We start from the raw sequence: 13,771 nt of genomic DNA, 5'->3' as shown, positions 1-13,771 counted from the left end.
GATGAATACCTCTGAGGTCATTTATATCTTTTCTTTTGTTCCCCTCCTCCCACCTTTATTTTATTTTATTTTTTAAAGACTTTAGCCTTTGCAAGCATTGCCACCCAAACACAATTTACTCTCCTAAGAGCCTGTACAGCTGCTTCACAGACAGAGCACCGCTTGAATTTAGTTTGGTGTTTGTGCAACAGCTCCACTATGCATAAATGGAGGCAGAGAATCATGGCTGGCAGGCACAAGAGTGCTAGCTGAGGCCTGGTCTACACTACACATTTAAATCGATTTAATGGCCGTTAAATCGATTTAACGCTGTGCCCGTCCACACTACAACGCCCTTTATATCGAAATAAAGGGCTCTTTAAATCGATTTCTGTACTCCACCCTGACGAGAGGAGTAGCGCTAAATTCGATATTAACCGTTTCTGATTACGGTTAGTGTGGACAGAAATCGACGTTATGGCCTCCGGGCGGTATCCCAGAGTGCAACACTGACCGCTCTGGACAGCAATTGACTCGGATGCAGCGGGCAGGTAAACAGGAAAAGCGCCGCGAACTTTTGAATTACTTTCCTGCTTGCCCAGGTGGAGCTCTGATCAGCACGGCTGGCGATGCAGTCTCAATCCAAAAGAGCTCCAGCACGACCGTCGGAGATACTAGTCTGATCGCTGTATGGGGAGACAAATCTGTTGTTTCCAGCTCCGTTACAGAACACGAATGCCAAAGCGTTTGAATAAAACTCGGATACACAGCGCTGCGTGACAAGCGTAATGGAGCCAGAGACTCAAATGGACGCTCATGGATGGAGGGGGGTATGAGGATCCAGCTATCCACAGTCCCAGCAGTCTCTGAAAGTATTTGCTTCTTGGCTGAGTCCCAATGTCTGTAGGTTCAAACACAGTGTCTGGCGTGGTTCAGGGAACAGCTCCTCAGTTTCTTTCCCCCCACCACGTGAAAAAAAGGAAAGAAATCATCCTTGACTACTTCATGTCACCCTTTGTATACTGAATGCTGCTGGTAGACGGGATGCTACGCAGTGAGAGCAGTATCCGCTCCTCTCCTCTCCCTCTCCTCTCCCAGTGGTAGACGGTGCAGAGGACTGCCCACCATCCTCGAGAACCCCATGCCTGATAATTGCTCAATATCGAGAGGCATTATTCCTGGTTACTCGCAGTAGATAGGACAGAACGGCTATAACCAGCTTCATCTCGAAACTGGGGCTGAAATTTTGCAAGCAAATTGGGATTGACTCGCTTGGCAATGAGTCAATTCCTCCCTTATGGTTTCTAAAAATAGAGTCGTCCTGCCTGGACTGTCACAGCCCCGGGAGGCTGCCTCCAAGTGCTCCCCCCGACCATTTATCTTTCTAACAGGTCTCTGTTTCTTATTCTTGTATTCCTTACAACTTCATGCACAATGGGGGAGGGCACTGCCACGGTAGCCGAAGGTTGAGGAGGAGGAGAGCAACGGGTGCGGTTCTTGCAGGAGCAACCCTGTGAATACTGACACGGGGAGCTGTGCTCTCTGATCACTGGATCTCTATTACACTGCTATTATTCTAGGCAGGACGGACTATTTTTAGAACCATAAGGAGGAATTGACTCATTGCCAAGTGAGTCCACAATTTTGCTTTCAAAAATTTTCAGGCAGGGGGCACTCATGATAGCAGCGGACAGTACAGAGAGGGAGAGTAACGTCATATCTCATTGCCAGTTTTCTCGGCAGTAGATGGTACAGAACGCCAGTAACCATCTCTGCTTCATTGCGAAAAGCAAGTGAATGCTGCTGTGTAGCGCTGGAGTATCGCCTCTCTCTCCGCGGTATCCAGTACGCATTGGTGCTGGAAAAAAAAACGCTGAACGGGCTCCATGGTTGCCGTGCTATGGCGTCTGCCTCCGCGGCAATCCAGGGAAAAACGGCGCGAAAGGGATTGTCAGGTGTGTTTTCCCGGAGGAAGGAATGACTGACGACATTTACCCAGACCCCCCGCGACCCATTAACGTTCACCCTGAATTCCAGAGGCAGGGAGACTGCGGGAACTATGGGATAGCTACGGAAGTGCTACCACACATGCAACGCTTCAGAAATCACGTTAGCCTCGGAGCATGGATGCACAACGCCGAATACTGTGCAGTGTGGCCCAAGAAATCGAATCATAATATCAGTTTTATAACACGATTTTTAGCAATTCGATTTATCCGTAGTGTAGACGTGGCCTGAGACTACTACACTGCTCAATACTCAATCCAGGGGAGGGAGGAGAACTAAAGGTTGCTCACTACTGCCCCCCAAAATGAATAAATTAAAGGCTGCTCTTCGGTCTGAGACAAGCAGCTAGTAGTGAACAGGGAAGGTCACAGAACTGTGGGTAGAAAACAATTTTAAAAAGACTATAAAAGTCTAAGAAGTATCCCTTTAGAGGAAGGAATTGCATTTTCGTCAAAACCGTCTTTGGAGATAATTCACTGTTAGAAAAGCCAGGAAATTAAAGTTGGAGCATTCTCATTTCTGTTTTTTCTCTGGCATGCAGGGCCATTGCAACCTTGAGGCAAACTAGGCGGTCGCTAGGGCGCCTAGTGGTTGGGGGCACAAAAGTCCCTCAGGCAGAGGAGGGCATGGAGGTGAGCTGGTGGGGGGCACACGGGGGCGCGACGCGGGGAGGGGCTGCCCGCAGTAACGAGGGGAGGCACACAGGGAACAGCCCCCGCCCCAGCTTACCTCCACTCTGCCTCCTCCGCTGAGCACACAGCCTGCTCATAGTCTCTCCCATAGGCCCAGCGCGCATGCCCGCGGTGAGGGGTTCAGAGCCAGCACCGGCGTGCTCAGTGGAGGAGACGGTGCTGACGTGAGTTGAGGCAGGCTACCCCGGCACGGTTAGCTTCCGCGGGGGAGCGTCCCCAGGCGAGTTAGCTGCCGTGGCGGGGGTGGGGTGGGGGTGGGGTGATTAGCTGTCACGGTTGGGGGGGGTAGCTGCTGTAGGGGCTCCCGAGGTGGGGGCCTGAGTTAGCTGCCGTTGGGGGGGGGGCGGGTTAGCTGGGTGGGGGGTGCAAGGTGTGAAGTTTTCACCTAGGGTGCGAAACTTCCTTGTACCGGCCCTGCTTGCATGGAAAAATAAAGGGAGCAGTTGGTAAGCAGGGTCATCAATGGAAGTAAGTTTTAACTATCTCTAATCCAAGGGTGAGGAAAGAGGGATTCTAATCAATGTTATTGAATTGCCTAACATACTCTTGAGAGCTAAATGAAGCCAGAAGTGCCCACTGTGACTGAAAGAAGGAGATCTGCATGCTCAAGCGCACAAGAAAATATCTGATTTTTAAAAAATTCTATTTGATCAGTGTGCAGTTACAAGCTCAAAAACATATGTTCCCTTTCTCATTAATATGCTCTTTCTATTAAGCACTCTCATTTGCAATATGTGGACACTTAGTGGCTTTGCTTACATTTAACCTAACAAGCTAATCACTAATCTGAATCTAGCAGTGAATTTAAATAGTCATACAGACACCTTAGAAGAAACTGTGAGCCTTCTGTAAACAAGAATAACTCCATTAAAGACAATGGAGTTGTGCAAGAATAAAACTAGTGAGAGTTCAGAATTAGGATTTCTCTCTTCGTAGTTCTACTTCAGTCACAACATTCTGCTCCAGTCATTTTTGCTGAATCTCATTTTTGTCACTTGTGGTACTTTTTAAATTGTGTTTGTATTATTGAAAACGTGTACTATGTCTGCTTATGAAGTAATGTAATACTTTTGATAATTTTAAAATTTGGAGAATTATTATTTTAGGCTCCAAGATCTACAGATATTCATGACCACTTAATTTTAAACAAATAATTGCACATTTCACAAGTCAGCACCACAGTTGCTGTTCCTTAATGATTGATGTGGAGTGTGCTGAGAAAGAACAGTGATAATAAAAACAAATAGTAAGATACCTGAACATTTGTGAAGTACCATTAAGAAAATGGAGAACATAGCTCATACCCTGGTATTCTACCTGTAAATGGGGTGAGTTGGTCAGATTTAAATACTAGATGTCCTTACTCCCTATACATAAGGGAGTAGAGTGGGCAGCAAAACAGCACTATTTATCTGTGTTGATTAATTTTTAGTCTTAAAGTGAAAACAAATTTTATCTCCAACTAGAAGCAATCTTAAAAATCACAGAATATTAGTAATTCACAAAACATAATATAAATCAATTATCATGGAAAAAATTATGTTCTTTAAGAGAGACTTACCAATGGGAAGTGCCAGATCTTTTTTCATCAAAGCAGCTGCACATGCTCCTCCTAGATTGGCCAACTCTTTCTCAAGCTGTATAATACCCTGCAAAAATAAGAGAAGAATTTAAAGTCAAAGGTAGTTTCAGAAAAGAAAAGCTGAATAGCTGTATTAATAGAACACCCACACACTACTGAAGATTGTGAGACACAAAATTACTGTGCTCTAGTTCAGGGGTGCTAATCCTTAGGGTCCTAAACAGGTTTCATGGAGTTATAAACACATTCCTTGCTTTACCGATATAAGGGAGGAGAGTCCTGACCCTTTTTTTTTTTTGTAGTAACATGGAATCACAGTAGAAAAAAGGTTGAAAACAATTTCTCTGATTAACAGGATTTATTAAATGTAGGCGGTTGCTAGGCTTTTACACTCAGCAGAATCACTCTTACCAGAAAATAACTGTTTTCTTTAGCCTGCAGCATTCACTTAAAAGAGTGGGAACTTGGAAACATACTACTAGATAAACCAACTGTAGATACATGCATTAATACCTTAGAGCTATGTTCCCTCTAAGATGTGTTCATGTATGCAGCATCCATGAACTCACTCACGTATACAACTTAGAGGTACCATTACTCAAAGGGCTTCTCCCTTTCTTACCCTACTGGGTGAGGGGGACTCCAGATTCTCCTTCCACCCTGCTGCTGGTCCTCAGGAGAAGCCCCTTACAGCCTCTTCCCTGTATATTGGCCCTCAGAGAGGGTAAAAAGCTCTGGGGCTCTTCTCATTGATGTTGCTGCTCTGCAGGTGGGTTGGAAATGAGAACCCCTCTTCCCTCTTGCTGGTCCTTGTATGTGGCAAGATCCCCTTCTTCTGGGCTGAGAAAGGAAGTATGGTCTCAACCTCCTTCTGCTGTGCTCCTGAGGGAGTCCCAAATTTCTTCCCCACACTAGTTTCCCCAGATCCTAGGCTCCCTTTCCTTCCAGCTGCTCCTCTTCTAAGGTGGGAAGGGGAGTGTTGTTCCTCCCCAGTCAGAGGAAAGGGGACTATTGTGCTCCATTCCAGTTTCTCCATTTCTCTGTCTGTGGAACACAAAAGTGTCTGAGCTCATGTTTTAAACCTAAGAGTGCAGTCTTTTCCATTGTGTTCAACGGGTCTGTTTTTTTAAGTGCTGAGTACAATGCCAATTTAAGTTAGAGAGCGCTGTGGGTTGGCTCAGCACTTCTGAAAATTGGGTGCATGGGTTCTAAACTTACACTCAGGAAGTTATTCATTCCACATACAGGAAAAGGAAACAAATGAGTGGGAACAGTTAACTAGAGGAGCTTCCAGGGTAGTGATTTCCTTCAGAGATAGACAATATACAAAGAAAGACCAAAATCCCAAAGAGCCCTCCAGTCTAGAATCTTGATTATGCCCCACCTTCCATAGACGCAGGCTAATTAATCTGTAACTAGAGGGTATGTTTTGGACTCAAGTCCTTATGCAACTGAACCCAAGTGGACTCCGATTACAGATTCTGAAATGCGGAGCATACAAGTGGACTGACCACCCAACTGCTGCTTGCTACATCACCTTCATAGAATCATATTCTCTTTCTGCCCATCTACTAGTCTTGACACTAAAATAATGTGTTTATGTCTAACTGGCAAGGATACCCTTCTGCTTTGTACATTTTTTTTTTAAATTAGAGACTACTTGTTGATATCCTTATTTGCATTGAATACCACCATACTCTCTGAGTATTCCCATGAACTTCAATGGGATTGCTTGTTGAGTAAGTTTCTATTCAATGTGATCAAGGATATCAGAATCTTGTCCTATGGGAGAAAAGAGAAAAAAACAAGACGAGATGAATACAGTCACCCCTTTGAAAAATACAGCCAGATCAACCTTTGTGCCCTGGCCAGCTTAACTAAGTCTCCAGGTGGTAGACGATCAGCCCCGCAGATCTGCGCAACATTCCAGAATCCTTGGCATAAGGGATTCCTGGGGGGAAAAGTGTGGAGCTATGGATAGCTGGGTGAGTTAGAGCAGTATGAAAGATGCTCTAATTTACACTGAGGACAGCAAAGAAGGTGGCTAATAACTAAGGTTAAGATTTTGTCATGGTTAATTTTAGTAAAAGTCATGGACAGGTTATGGACAATAAACAAAAATTCATGGAAGCCCTTGATCTGCCCCTGATTTTTACCAAGAATAACTGACAAAATGGGGAGGGAGGGATCCAGCACCCACTACTGCTGAGGCTCTGGGGTCCCCCAGGTACTTGTGGCGGCTTGGAGATCCAGAGTCCTCCCGCTGCCCGTAGGGGCCGAAAGTGCCAAGGTCCCTCCTGTTGCAAGCGGCAGCTCAGAGCTGTGGGGTCCCCTCATCACACATGGTGGCTGGAAACTCCAAGTGGTGCCCCTCCCCGCAGCTCAGAGCTTGGGAGGGCCACCCACGCAACTGGGAACTGCAACTGGCGAATCAAAATTGAGTAATTATCTGACAGTGGATGGTACACACTGATTGCTGACAGGTGGTCTTGTACAGAACTGAGGGAGAGCCCAGTCATTTTGACAGAATGCAGATATTCCCTTATTTTGGGCTATTTGCTGACATGGGATTTGTGTTCCAGCTGCATACAGATGGAAAAAACTCTTCCACTCAGCTGAATAATGTTACCTAGTGAACTCCTTTCTGCTGTTATTAAGGATGGTTTGTACGGCTTCAGAGCAGGAATGTTGTAAGTCTGACACCCATCCAAAAACCAAGCAATGAGATGAAGTGCTTCAGGGATGGTGTGATTGATACAGCATTTCTCCTGGGTCAAGAGATCAAGAAAAGAAAGGATACTAATTGAATGATGAGATGACACTAAATGGAGATTTGGGAAACAAATTTATTTGAGCCAATTGGGGGCGGGCAGGATGACTCCTGCTATGCCCTGTCCTGTTGAAGTTTCCACAAGACTTGAGGTAGGAATGCTAGAGAGGAAAGGCATAGTTCAGGTTTCCTGACCAGGTCAGAAGATAGCATCACCCTAAGAGTGTAGACCTAGAGCTCCCCTAGAACAGTAGATGTTCCATTTCCTGTTCATTTGGGAAGCAAACAGATTCCAGGTGGAGTTCCCCATTGAGTGAAGATACTATTCACTACCGAATCATGCAGCTCCCACTAACTATCAATAGCAAAATGCCTAATGGGGGTGCCTGCCAACACATTCTGAGTTCACAGAAGGTAAGAAGAGGACAGAGTGATTCAGTTCCTAATACACAAATTCCATAGGGCAACTACTTCAATACACAAGAGAATGGCTCTTACCCCTCCTTGCTTGTTGATGTAAAAGTTGGTTATGCTGTTTAACATTATGAAAACATGATGGAACTGGATAAACTGAAGAAAGGCATTGCAAGCCTATCAGACTGCACTAAATTCCAAAAGACTGATGTGCATCCTGGTTTCTCGGGGTGTCCAAGTGCATTGTGCTGTATGTCTGTGTGGGCCCCTCCAGCTCAACAGGGAGGCATGTGTAATTACTATGTTGTCCTGTAAGGGGGATAGCAAGGGAACACCCACACGTAGTTGATGGGATGACTTTACATTACAGATTATGTTACATTACTTTGGAAGGAAGCGTCACCGTGATATTCATGCTGTGTTTGGTCAGGGAATGCACTGTTTGGAGGCACGGCTCTAGGCAATCTAAGAAGAGTCTGGCGAATGGGGTAACAAGTGCATGAAGCCACATGTCCCAGAAGGAAAACAAGTTCTGACTGGTACTTGAGGGTTGCAAATAACCTGGTCTATCAGGTTGTTCTGGCATGAAACCTGTCCCTTGGTAGATAAGCTCTGTGACTGAGTCCAAAGTCACGTCATGAAGTCTGTGGTCTGTATCAAAGTGAGGATATACTTTTCAAAGTTTACACTGGCTTCAAGAGAGAAAAGGAGCTGAAGTATTAATGAGGTCAATATGCAGGCCTCTTGAAATGTCCTGGAAACAAGAAGCCAGTTGGTGAAATAAGGGATGACCGTCAGACTTTTCTATCCGAAATGAATTGCTATTACCAGGACGACTTAGGTAAAGAGCTTAGGATCAGTGGCAAAGCCAAATGGAAGCATCTTTTACTGGAAGTGGTCCGGGCCCACCATGAAACTGAGAAACTGCTTGTGAGAGGGGATGAATGTCCATGTCAATGTAAATGTCCGTCATAGAGGGAGCTGTAAATGGAAATGTCTTTTTATAGGGGTAGGATTATGGAAACAAGTGTGATTATACGAAATTTCAGCTTGCAAATAAAGTGGTTGAGATTACAGAGTTGGAGAATGGGTCTCTAACCACTATTCTTTTTGGGTACTAGGAAGTACATCAAGTAAAAGCCTTTTCCCTGGTGTTGGAGAGGTTTCCACTCTATTGCTCCTCATTGGAGGAGGGACTCTACTTCCTGCCTAGGAATCCCCTCATGAGAATGGTCCCTGAAGAGGAATGGGAATGGGGGTTTTGGAGGAGGTAGGGAAGTAAACTATCACATAGCCAGATTGGATGATGTCTAATACCCACCCACCCATTGTTATCGCACTGCAGCTGTAGAAACAGAGTGCTAAATGACTGTTGAAGGATATGTGGGTATAAGGTAGTGGTAGCATAACTGATGGTGTACAGTTTTTGAACTTCCATTGTAGATGTAACAGGAAAATTTTAATAAGCGCACAAGAGAGACTTGAGCAAAATGCTCGTAAGTAGGACCTAGCAGGTTTGTTAGGACAAAATTAAAGTTCTATGACAGCAGAGGCTCCCTAATGGGAGAAACCTAGAGAATGTTGGGGAGAGAAGTCCTTGTTCTTAACAGAATTGCGCTGAGTAGATATTACAATCATACGTCAGAGTGGCACCTTTCCTAGATTACAAAAGGATGATTTGAACAATTCAAAAAAAGAAACAGTCCACTTTAGTCAGTAGGCTATCTTCCACACTGTAAGGTGAATATTTCTAGGTTGGAACGCAGAATCCTCCCTTGGGTTAAGACAGACCTCTGGACAGACAGGCAGTGATTATGGTGGCTCTCTGACAATCTGAAGATACCAGTGCTAACAAGGTCATATTGAGACTTAATATAATGTTTACTCTATCCCAGGGGTTGGCAACCTTTTATAAGTGGTGTGCCAAGTCTTCATTTAGTCACTCTAATTTAAGGTTTCAGATGCCAGTAATACATGTTAACGTTTTTGGAAGGTCTATTTCTATAAGTCTATAATATATAACTAAACTATTGTTGTATGTAAAGTAAATAAGGTTTTTAAAATGTTTAAGAAGCTTCATTTAAAATTAAATTAAAATGCAGAGCCCCCCGGACCAGTGGCCAGGACCCAGGCAGTGTGGATACTGCTGAAAATCAGCTCATGTGCCGCCTTCGGCACGTGTGCCATAGGTTACCTACCTCTGCTATATCCAAACTGCTATTCCTTACGACCTTGGGTAACAGGGAAATGAGAGAGAAGGCATACAGAATAGTGTTGGATTGAGTCCTGCTGCTTCACATCTAAGATGGAGCTTTTGTTCCTATATACTCTTCTGTGATAAACTTGGCATCTGGCAGTTTTGTTGGGCATAAAGACGTCTATTACTGCATGGCCCCATACGTCAAATAGTGCTACAGTCACCACTGGTTTCAAGGACCACTTCTGTTGATCATTAGATGGCCTGCTGAGCAAATCTACCTCCATCTAATCCATCCCTGCAAGCTGAAATGCAATGAGGTTTAGCTTTAGATGAAGCACAGCCATAGTTTTATTGCCTCCACAGATAAGAGCTGGGAATGCACTTCTCAATGTTTATTGATATAGCACACAGTTATAGTGTTGTCTGTAAGCAACTGTATTATATAATTCTGCAGGGATCCTCAATAGGCTTTAAGGGCCCACTGCACTGTTCTGAGCTCTAGCATGCTGATATAGAACCTGGACTAAGGTGTTTCAACAATCATGTACCTAGAGGTCTTGGTACTGTGGACCCCAGGTCAAATTGGAGGTAACAGTGGTGACTGTGATGGTAGGTGATGGGCAATGAAGATTTCTCCTCCTCCCCAGATGATGTTTTCCCTGTTCTCCCACCAGTGAAGCTATTGGAGTACTCAAGGTTGGATGGCCACTTTCCTTTGAAGGCTGTGTACATTCAATGTATAGTGGATCATTGTGATGGAATGCACCTCTGTATTCACACCGTTTATACTACAGTAATCACCTTTGTATAAAATAGACTTCTAATGTATCATTTGATAAAGAATAACTCACTGGTCAATAATATCATGATGAAATATGTGTAGCATCACTATATATAAAGTTATAAACAAACTGAAATTGGGTCTCAAATGTGTTTGCCAGACAAGTCTGGGGGGTGGGTAAACCAGTTTCTCAAAGACAAAGGAGAAGCTCACATCTCTAGCCAGGTGTCAAAGCTGATGGGCAATCACCTGTCAAATGGCAGTTCTTTTCCAAGCAAGGGGGGCACAAACAAATAGATCTGCACCTTAGCAAACAAAAGAATGGAACCTCTTTCACCACCATACTCCTTGCCTCCACCCTCACAATGGGAATGAACTTTATCTAGGAGTAACCCTCAAGAAAATATATTTCAAAGAGGGACTAACTATAAAAGTGAGGGGAAAAAAAACATGCCAAGTTATATCTCCCTATCCATCTCTTGCTCTTTCACCTAAGACCACAATAGAAACCTTGCCATTTGATTTTGGGAGAAATCCTGACCCGAAAATTGGTCAGCCATGTTGCTGGGAGCATGTGGTAAGAATTTTATCTTGAACCAAGTCTAGCTGGTTAAGTTTTAGTCCTAGGAAGCATTTTACTTTTATTCCTCTAGTCATTTCTGACTTTAATGGCTTATACTTGTACTCACTTAAACCCTATCTCTTTGTAGATAAACTTGTTTTATTTTTAATCAAAACTAATCCAGTGTTGTGAACTGCATGGGTACTCCTTTTCATGTACCAGACTGTTGCATACTGATCCCCTTAGAGGGACTGTCCAGGAGAGGATTGAACAGTGCAGAACATACATTTTGGGGGGAAATTTGGGAGTGGGATTGTGTTGGAGTCACCCTGCAACTAGCAACCAAAGGCTGGTGGAAGCCAAAGTGTGTCTAGTGGGATCCTGAAATCACAAAGGATTTCTGTTTATTCTCTGTGGCAGCAAACAAACTGAGGTGGGTGGGGTGGGGCCTCCCTTAAGAGTGTGGTGATACCAACATTACACAAGAACAAATGAAATGGGCCATCCTGATTACCACTACAAAAGTGATTTTTTTCTTATGCTGATAATAGCCCTCTTTAATTGATTTGTCTTGTTAGAGTTGGTAAGGCAACTTCTACCTTTTCATGTTCTCTGTGTATATATTTTCCTACTGTATTTTCCACTTCATGCATCTGATGAAGTGGGTTTTCACCCACGAAAGCTTATGCCCAAATAAATTTTTTAGTCTCTAAGGTGCCACAAGTACTCCTTGTTCTTTTCACTTCTATAGGTATTACTGAGGCAACATATTCAGGAGGATTTGAGAGAATATTAGATGTTCAGAGGTTTAAAGCATCTGTAATTACACTAAGATAAAAACGTATAAGGAATATTAATCTCCATTCTTCATAATATCAGAAAACACCTAGTGTTTAAAAGAAACTTCTCTCAATAATCAACTCACTGCATTATTTTCTGTTTTAGGGGTTTGTATACCATCTTCTGAAGAGTCTGGCATTGCACAATGATGGGGAAAAAGAATAGAAGATACTGTTCCTACAATGACCTAAGCCAGAGGTGGGGAAACTACAGCTCACGGGCCACATCCGGCCCAGACCCTGAGCTCCTGGCCCGGGAGGCTACCCCTGGGCCCTTCCCCACTGTTCCCCCTTCCCCACAGCCTCAGCTCACTGCACTGCTGGCGCAATGCTCTGGGCAGCGGACTGTGATCTCCTGGAGCAGTGCAGCTGCAGACCCGGTGCTCCGTGCTGTGCTGTGGCGACGGCATGGCTGGCTCCACCAGTGCACCAGGCAGCATGGTAAGGGGGTAGGGGGGCTGGATAGAAGGCAGGGGAGTTTGGGGTGGTGGTCAGGGGCTGGGGGTGTGGATAGGGGTTGGGGCACTCAGTGGGCAGGGAACAGGGAGGTTGAATGGGGGCAGGGGTACCAGGGAGCAATCAGGAATGTGAGAAGAGGTTGGATGGGGCGGCGGGGGGCAGTCAGCGGCAGAGATTCCAGGGGCGGTCAGGGGATAGGGAGCTGGTGGGGTAGATGGGGCAGGGGTCCAGGGGGTGTATGTTCGTCCATAAGGGAACGAGGAGGGGTTGGATGGGGAAGGGTTCCTGGGCGGGGGAAGGGGGGACATAAGGGAACGGGGGGCGCTTCTCCTTCCTCTGCAGCACATGGGTGTCACTTGTCAGGATTATCTGGGTCTCTCTCATGTAATCATTTTCCTGACACCGAGTGGGCCTTGGGCACTGGTGCACTTTGGTCCCTCCTGTTCTTTGCCTGTGATGCACCCTACTCTAGAGTCCTGGCAGCTGTAATAGTTTGGTCTCATGTCAGTAGCTGGGTTTGGCGCTGGGTGGTGTTGGGGGCTGCGCTATGCACGATGTCAGACTGGAGGATCTGGTGGTCTCTTCTGACCTTGAACTCTATCTGTATCAAGGACGTGGGCAGAGGCAGTGACAGACACAACAGAACTAAGAGCATTCAGTGAAGGTGCAGGGAAGGAGCAGAGAGGATCCAGGGACAGGCTGTTGACTTGGGAAAGGAAGTGATCAGATCCAGTGCCAAATGCAGTAGCTCATAAAACAAGGTGCAATCCTTGGCATGATGCCTCGAGCCTGGGGCATTACAGCAGTCTCCTGCATGGATTTCATGTGCCCAAGTCTTGCAGTTCAGGGCATGTTTTCACTTAGGGCTGCTCCAGGGCATGTCCTCCGAGTTTCCTCCCACTCCTCCAGGGAAGGTCTGTGAGCTACAAGACCCTTGGTGCAGACTGCCTGGAGAAAGGCAGCCCCTCCTGTGTTCTCACCCTGTGTCTTGTTTGTTTGTGGGTTCCAGGACAACAAAGCTGTTGCCCATGCAGGTGGATGGAGAGCCCTGGATGCAGCCTCCCTGCACAGTGAGTACACAACTGGCAGCAATGCAGACTGGATAGGGGCACAAGGGCAGGGTCCCACATCAAAAGCAGCTGCTGTTGGTTGGGTGATTTTCTCAGAGAAGGGATTTGTAATCCAAAGAAAATTCCCATTCAAATACTTAAACTACTTGACTACATCTGTCTCTTATTCCCCCTCCCCCATGACTGGAGGGGACATCACTCCGTTGCCACCTCCCTAAGCCATTGTCTCCCAGCGATTCTCCCCTTACCCCCTGCAGAAGCCTCTGAAGCCCAAGCAGTGTGATCCTTCCCCAGTCCCTGTACTCTCAGCAAGAGCACAGCAGGTGGTCTTTTTAATTTAAAAAAAAAAACAGTAAAAATTTGACTTAAATTCACAAGCTCTTGAGTCCCGACCTCCAGCACATGTACAGCTGAAG

The 13,771-nt window shown here is 45.5% G+C and overlaps 1 protein-coding gene across 4 annotated transcripts in view; it reads right to left on the bottom strand.

Annotated features, from left to right (window-relative positions):
- Positions 1-13,771, bottom strand: part of MYCBP2 (MYC binding protein 2) — a 457,693-nt gene that overhangs the window by 168,371 nt on the left and 275,551 nt on the right. For all 4 annotated transcript variants that reach the window (XM_075061530.1, XM_075061532.1, XM_075061531.1 and 1 more), the window contains exon 43: positions 4,240-4,327. In XM_075061530.1, the coding sequence (XP_074917631.1) occupies positions 4,240-4,327 (88 nt within the window). The remainder of the gene's footprint in view (positions 1-4,239; positions 4,328-13,771) is intronic.

The sequence above is a fragment of the Chelonoidis abingdonii genome, chromosome 1 (genome assembly GCF_003597395.2).
Source record: "Chelonoidis abingdonii isolate Lonesome George chromosome 1, CheloAbing_2.0, whole genome shotgun sequence".
Lineage (NCBI taxonomy): Eukaryota > Metazoa > Chordata > Testudines > Testudinidae > Chelonoidis > Chelonoidis abingdonii.
Note: the sequence above shows the minus strand (reverse complement) of the source record. Positions and strands in the feature narration are given on the sequence as shown.